At 57.3% G+C, this 7,717-nt stretch overlaps 1 protein-coding gene across 1 annotated transcript; it reads right to left on the reverse strand.

Moving 5' to 3' along the window:
• Positions 1-1,887: 1,887 nt before the first annotated feature.
• PLP1 (proteolipid protein 1) lies at positions 1,888-6,629 on the reverse strand (the record flags this gene model as incomplete). Its single annotated transcript, XM_010194484.1, has 6 exons — positions 1,888-3,908; positions 4,360-4,425; positions 4,538-4,611; positions 4,798-4,966; positions 5,766-6,027; positions 6,443-6,629. Coding segments are annotated over 6 exons (830 nt in total), but the record flags the coding sequence as incomplete, so codon positions are not given.
• Positions 6,630-7,717: the final 1,088 nt, after the last annotated feature.

Raw genomic sequence — 7,717 nt, forward strand, 5'->3', positions numbered from 1 at the left:
GCCCACTCGCCTGCGAGGTAGCCCATGGGACCTGCGCCAGGGCCCTTTCCTCTGGTCTAGCCTTTGTGGGAGCAAACTGCAGCCGCATTTCAGTCACTAGACACAGGGACGGTGTTTGATTGCACTGGCTCCTCTCTGTGAAGCTCCGGGGATGAGCTGGTTTACAGAGATGTGGTTTGGTATCGAGCAGATTTATTCCCAGTTTCTGGAGAAAGGAGCTCTGAGGGCAGGTACCTGTCCCCAGGCTGAGGTGGCAGCAGGACGCAGCCAAAGGTGCACTCGACAAGAGGATACAACGTGTGTCCTTCGGTCCTAAGACTCGCCCAGCGTCCTGGCCATGCTGGCTGCTTTCAGAGCTGGTTTACAGAGATGTGGTTTGGTATCGAGCAGATTTATTCCCAGTTTCTGGAGAAAGGAGCTCTGAGGGCAGGTACCTGTCCCCAGGCTGAGGTGGCAGCAGGACGCAGCCAAAGGTGCACTCGACAAGAGGATACAACGTGTGTCCTTCGGTCCTAAGACTCGCCCAGCGTCCTGGCCATGCTGGCTGCTTTCACACACTGCCTCGCACTGCTGTCCCCAACCCTCACCCCGGCCGGGGGGCACCAGCCTCTGCCAGGGGAAAGAGATGGTGTTTTGTTCCCTGGCTCGCTCCTGCCCAGCGGCTGATCATGCACACACAGGGCCTTTTCAGTGTGGAGAGAGGAGCGTGATGGCATCTGGGAACACGGGGAACAAAGGCCCTCATTGATGCTGGCTGCAGCCCCACGGGTTTCTGTGAACGGAGGCAAGGCCGGGGGTGCAGGCACAGCTGGGCACTGGGGCAGCAGCAACGAATGAGCTAAACCTCCTCCAGCTGGGCTCATGGGAAGCCTTGCTGCCTGTCCAGAGGGGGCTGAAGCTGGAGGAGAGAGTGGGATTTGGGCTAGAGCCCCATTTAGGAAGAGCTGTGAGGGTCCTGGCTGTGGGTAGGTAACAGCCTGCCAGCTCTCAGCCTGCCCTGCGTTCATGGCACCTTGCTGTGCCCAAAATCTGCCTCTTGGGCAGATCTGCTGCAAACAGGAGAGGTGCTGAGGTTTGAGTGTGGGGCTGGGACCATCCATCCCTCTGTGACCTCGCTCTCTGGAGGCTCCTGAGCAAAGAGAGAGGCTCCTTTCTGAGAGAAGCACAATCTGAATTGATAATATTTGAGAAGCTGCTGTGGAAACACACATCTAAGAGCAACGTTCATCTGATGAGGAGCAGAAAGGCACCGGCCGATGACCTCCCCTCGCATCAGCACTGTGCAAACTGTCACTGGCCCTGTAGGAAACAGCAGGCAGCCACGCACAGAGCACATGGACAGGACACGTAGGGTCCTGCGATAGCTGAGTCTGCCCTTGTAGCTGAACAATACAGTCCTGCTTCACACAGGGCACTCTCAAAGTGAGAATCACACATCCTGCATGGCTCTGGATGTGCTGGTACCACACGTATTGCCTGATGCGAGCAGGCGAACTTTGCTAAAGCCAAGCCAATTATTTTTACGGTTGTGCTGTGAGTGCTGCATTAGGAGATGTGGCAGAGGCTGCCGCTGCGTAGGCCAAGTATTAAAAGGCAAATCAAAAGCACATCATCAAACACAAGCAAGCGGCTCCTTGCCCAGCTTTCCTCTGAAATAGGGGCTTTTAAGGGCTCCCCAGCTGGGAACAAAGATTTTGAAGTCAGAGTTATGAACCTCATCGCTGGGATGGGCAGAGTCCTGCGGGGGCTGCCGGCCCACCTGTGGGGCTGGTGAGCACTGCTCCTCTGGGACCTTCTCCTCTGCAGCCTCCCCTACCCTGCTCTATTTTTGGCTGCGATGGAGAGGAGTGGGAAAACCAGCACAACAAATGGACAGACAGACCTGTATCTTGTTCAGAATGTTCTTAATTTTATTTTCTTTAATTTTTATAAAATACATCTTGTAAGATAAGTCTCTAAAAACTTGCTCCTTTTTTATTGCTTGTTAACAAGTTGAAATTCTAGATCAGAAATGAAGGAAACACTTTCAGTTGATTAACTCTTTTGCGCGTGTGTGTGTGTGTGTGCATGTGTGCATGTGTGTGTGTGTTTGGGGTCTGAGGACAAGGGTGGGAAGGAGGATCTGGTTATTTTTTGTTAAATGCATACCAAAAAAACCCCAGCTAACCCCCAAGAGAGATAGCGTTGATGTGAATTTCCAGATCTTGCCTGGTTTCTCCCCACCCTGCCGTCCCTCCTGGCATCTCCCCCCTCCCCAGCCCATGTGCGTTGGTAGCCTGGCCAACCTATTTCAGCATTCCCAGCGGCAAGGATCCTTCGAACGCTCTGCTCAGCAGATCTGCTCCTTTATCCTTGCCCCTGCTGAAACTGGCACTTAAAAAAAAATATATAATAGTAATACAGATAAAAAAAAGTATCCATGCAAGATGGAGCTACAGTCTGCCACTGAAAGTAGTTTCTCCAATAAATAAACACTAAGATTAGCATTTAGGAGAGGCAGGGAAGAGCGAAATAAAATACCAGTTGGCGGGGAGGACTGGAAACAGCATTTGGGCAGGTCTGGCTGGACGCTTGCTACCCAGCCAGAGCTCTCTGCTCCAGCCTCCATGGAGAGCGACCTTCGAGGAGAGGTCGTCTGCACCAAACCCCTTGCCCCGCTCCATGGGGAAAGACTGAACTGGCACCAGAGTTTGGTCTCTGGTTTGCAGAGACGGGACAGAAACTCTGCCCCCCAAACCACCGCCTTTCCTTCCCTCCTCAACTCCTTCCTGGGTTTCGGCTGGAAGCGAGATGCTGTCAGTCCCTCCCGCCCTGGCAGGCACAAGACGGTTGTCCCCACAGGAAATAGGGGAAAAAAATGAGGGGAGGAGAGGGGCAGAACGAGGGAAAGTTACGTTTTACGCAGATGAGAAAGACATCGAGCTCTCCGATGCGGCGGAGGTTAGAGAAGCAGATGTCACCCCAGAGAAGAGCACCATTGTGAAGGGCCGAGAGCGTGCGGCGAGCGCAGCACTGGCAGGGCAGGGTGGGTGAAGGCGTCATCCCCTGCCTGCGGAGAGGTGGCTCTGGCTTTTTACTCCCAGGGCATGGCGCAGAGATGTCCCCGCTCCATCAAACCTATCTGCCGCCTCTCTGCTGCCTGGAGTGTAAAGCCGAGAGTCCCTCTTGTCTACAGAGACACCAAACTCCTTTAGGCTTTAATAGGGGCAGCTGGGTTAGGACTTTATCGGCATTGGGGTCAGCACTCTCTTCTCCGCAATGGGAAGATCCTTGCCCTGAACTCCCTTTGCCTTGGCTGCAGCAGGCAATCTGGGGTAAATTCATCTTTCTTTGCTAAAGGGAAAAAAAAAAATCCTTCTCTTATTCTCCATCCACAGGTGATGACAGCAGACAGCTCCAGGAGAGTCTCTAGCAATGGTACCAGGACTGGGCCAACTTCCTTTTCTCTCTAGGAAGCCTCTTGCTACTCATGGAGCAACCTACACAGATTTCCTCCTCCCAGGAGCATGAAGGCCTTTGCTCATCCCTAGGCAACATTGGGACATTGGAGTAAGTCCCTCCTCTTCTCTGGCTGGTTTTGATGGGCTTGGCCCTAGAGTGAACCAGTTACGGATGAGCAGAGAGAGAAAAGTGCATGAAGAGGTGTCCATTGGTGGGAAGCTCTCCTTCTTGGTCATGCTCAGCACGATCAATGTGAGGGAGGAAGAGGAGGGGAGTCAGGCGGCGAAGGCAGAGTTAACGCAGGAGACCTGGTGTCGGTTGGGTGGCTGCAGTGTTAAAGCCTCGGGGTTAGAGAAAATGAGGGTGTTTGGTCTGACTGGGCTCCGCCGCGCCGGCTAGAACTTGGTGCCTCGGCCCATCAGCTTGAGGACGGCAAAGTTGTAGGTGGCGGCAATGATGAAGGTGAGCTGTGGGTAGGAAGAAAGTGAGCGAGGGGGAGAAATGAACTCCGGCAGGTGAGGAGGATGAGCAGGATGGGACTCCTCACTGGGGTACACCCGAGGTGGCATCCCCTAGCCCAGCACCCCAAAAGTTGCCCCACAGTGCCCTGTGACCCTGCTCCACCAGCGGGACACTGCAGTGTCTCATCACTGGTGTAAAGCAAGAGGAGAGCTGGGGAAAGGCAGGGGACTCAATGCGTGGGCAGCAGGACCTCTCCCCAGTGGTCTCCTAAGGCCTCTCCAGATCCCCTCCAGCAGCCACCTCCTTATGGCCTGAATTCACCATATGCACTTATGTGCCAGAAAATGACACGAGCACAGGCTCTGTCACGTCCGTGCCCACCACCTCCGTTGTCCTCTTCCTCCACATCCTCACTGGGTGGAGGAGAACGGCCAGGCAGGGGTAGCACCGACTCACCAGTGAGACCAGCGTGGCGGCCGCCCCCACGAAGGCCGCGATGAAGAGGTGGAAAGTCATCTGAAACTGCAAGGGAAGAGGGGGGATGAGCTCCTGGGGTCCCACCTGCCAGCAGGGGAGACCTGTGCCAAGGCCACCCGCTGAGGGGAGAGCACGTAGAGGGACGGGAGGTGCTCACCTCACTGGTCTTGCAGATGGAGAGCAGGTTGGAGCCGCACACCTTGCCGGGGAAAGCATTCCAGGGCAGGACACCTGGTGAGAAGCAGGAAGATGGGTGAGCCGGGCAGGGCTTGCTCAGCCTCCCACAGCCACGTGTGTCACACACACTGGCATTTCAGGGCTCTTCAGCAATTGCCCCTGCTTTATCCCAGCCTTATCTGCTCAGGCCCTCTCCTCCATGCCCTTCCCTCTGCTCTGAGTCACAAACTCGGCACTCACCATACATCCTGGCATCTGCACACAGGGTGCCAATGCTGGCTGAGGTCTTGCTGGGGTTGGCAATGGACTGGCAGGTGGTCCAAGTGTTAAAGTAGATGTAGACTGGCACGGCAGAGCAGGCAAAGACCAGGAGCCAGATGATGGTCAGGACGTAGGTAATGCCCACAAACTGCAAGGGGCAGGACAAGCCGGGGCAGAGCCGTGGTTACCGAGCAGCCAGGGACAGGGACAGGGGAGCGCGAGGGTCCCCAGGCAGGAGAGGGTGAGGGGCAGGCGGGACAGAGATGCTGCCTGCATCCCGCTCCACGCTTCCTGCCAAACCCAGGGTAACCCCAAGCAGCCAGCAATGGAGCAGCAGCCTGAGCTGGGCACCCCTGAGGGGCCAGCACTGGCCCCAGGCTTGGGGCCGGCTACACGTGCATGGGGGTGACCAGCAGCAGCAGCAGGGTGGCTGCTGCAACCCACGCCAGGGAGAAAAAATGATGGCTATGGCCAAGCAGGGTTTGGCCTCTGCGGGAGGGCAGCTGCAAAACCTGCCTTGGCGTGCAAATGCGGCTCTCCTGCCCTCCCTCCACGATGCCGCCCCGACCCCAACCAAGGGAACCGCAGCCGTCCCCCTCCGCTCCCCCAGGCCATCGGCTCCCCTTGCCAGCACTTTGTCACCATACCCAAGCACTACATTGAGGACACCCCCAGGGGCACTGGGTGCTGGAGAGAGCCTCAGGCTGCCAGCACCACAGAGGTGCTCACGTTTCTCCCTGCTGATGCTTAAACATGAAGTGGTTTCATTAAATGTGTCCATTTTGGCTCAGAGGCCATGGCAGGCCTGGAGGAGAGCGGCTAGGCTGCGCTTCCCTTAGGGATCCCCCGAAACCCGTCCAGCCACAGTCTCCTGCCCTTCGGCCACGAGAAGCGTGGCGATCCCGCTACGGGCGCGCGAAGGGGTGCCAAACCCCGGTTAAGATCACCTTGTCAGGATGTCCTAGCCACTTTCCCAAACACTGACACACCCGCTGCAACGAGTGAGCTCGCTGGGGGCCTCGCGCTCCCCTCCCTTTCGGGCCCCCAGTTACCGTTGCGCTGAGGCCCTTGCCGCAGATGGTGGTCCTGTAGTCCCCAAAGATTTGTCGGACCGCGCCGGTGGTGTAGAAGCCTTCAGCCAGCAGCAGGGCTCCGTAGAGGAAGAAGAAGGAGGCCGTGCCGTAGATGACATATTGAAAAGCGTGGATCCTGCCGGGGAGAGGAGCGGGCAGGGATGCTCAAGTGCCAGGGCAGTGCTAGGGAGCTCAGCCCCATGTGCAGCACAACTGCAGAGACTTACCCTCCCCGTGCCACCCTGGGGGGACCAAAATGGAAGAGCCAGCCAGGGCAAAGCCATGGTGAGCAAGGCTGTGGGCCACCACCAACTCCTACGTGCCCTCCATACCTACCCTGTGCAGAAGTCCAGCACTAGCCAGGGTCAGGGGAAAACAGGCATGAAACAGAAACAAGTGGCCACTGGACCCTGCCATGCAGCCACAGCCTCCTTGGTGGTTGGGTGATGGCATCACCCTGGCCAGCCCTGCCAGACACCTCTTCCCGGCACAGAGCAAGACGGAGATGCGAGGGGCCCTGTCACCCCAGTGCACCACAGCCGGGTACTTACACATCAATGAGATACTCGTAGTCCTGGTAGTTTTTGGAGAAGTAGGTCTCAATGAGCTGCTCGGTGCCTGTGAGGGCTTCGTGCCCACAGCCACAAAACAGCGCTACCCCGAAGAAGCACAAGCCGGTGGCAACCAGCGAAGCAAAGGGTGCCCCGATGAGACATCTGGCGCAGCAGTCGAGCAGACCTAGGAAGAAGAGAGGTGAGGTGGGACGGGGTCGCCGCGGTGGGGAGCGCTCCAAGCAGGCAGGCGCAGGAGGAGGAAGGTGCCAGGTGGGAGGAGGGAAGCAGCCGAAGCACCCAAGCTTGCCCAGGGACAGGAGGTGAAAGCAGCATGGGCCACAAGGCTGCCCCTGTGTGCAAGGTGGAGGGGGAGCCGACGCAAGCCAGCCACATCAACCCGTGTGAAACAAGATGGAAATACAAGGCGATGTGGCGTAACGCTGGTGGGACCTGGCGAACAAGCTGCCAATGGGCTCCCCACTGCCAGCACAGCCCAGCTGTGGGCCGGGGTGATGCCAGCTGCCTGCGTTTTCCTTTTGCCATTGAAGACAGAGGGAAACCCCACTGAAGACCCAGCAGTGTGGCCCAGTCTTCGGGCAGCATCAGAGGAGCCGGCACGCACCCCGAGAACCCTGGGCTCCCAGGGGTGCACTGGTCCCCTCTCCTGGCACTTTGCGGACGGCTCGGGCTGCAGCAGGCAGATGTGCTCATGAAGAGGAGCTGTGTTAGTTCCCCCAATGTCAGTGCTTGTGTAATAGATTTAGTCCTCCAGGACAGATGTTTAGCAAGAAGGCACGTGTATTTGTCTGTGAGTAGAGGGCACATGCCAGCGTGCCGCCTGGATTGCCTAAATGCTGGAAGTTTTTTCAGCAGTGAGGACATGGGCACCTGCTCCTTCTGCACATTGGGGCTCTAATGTGCAGGGTCGTTAGTTCAGGTTCCTGATGGACTCAGCTCAATCCTGCCTAGGTTGGGGGCAAGCAGCCTGGTGGCTTTGCACCCACCAACATCTGGCTCCCGAGCACCAGTATGGCTCCAGCTAAGCTGCAATAATCCTCTGGGCAACGCGTCTGCGCTGGGAAGCTGCTCCCCTTCCCCGGGATGCAGGCTCTGGCACCCCACTGACCCGGGCACAGCTGCTGCCTGGGCACATCCCGTCCAGGCATAGCATTTGTGCCTTGAATGCCAAAAAGGCACCCGTGGGAAGCGTTCCCCAACCCACAGTCCCTCCACAGGTCCCACAGTGCTTATCTCCTCCCTCCAAGGACAAGA

Source organism: Mesitornis unicolor, unplaced genomic scaffold, assembly GCF_000695765.1.
Source record: "Mesitornis unicolor isolate BGI_N332 unplaced genomic scaffold, ASM69576v1 scaffold31501, whole genome shotgun sequence".
Lineage (NCBI taxonomy): Eukaryota > Metazoa > Chordata > Aves > Mesitornithiformes > Mesitornithidae > Mesitornis > Mesitornis unicolor.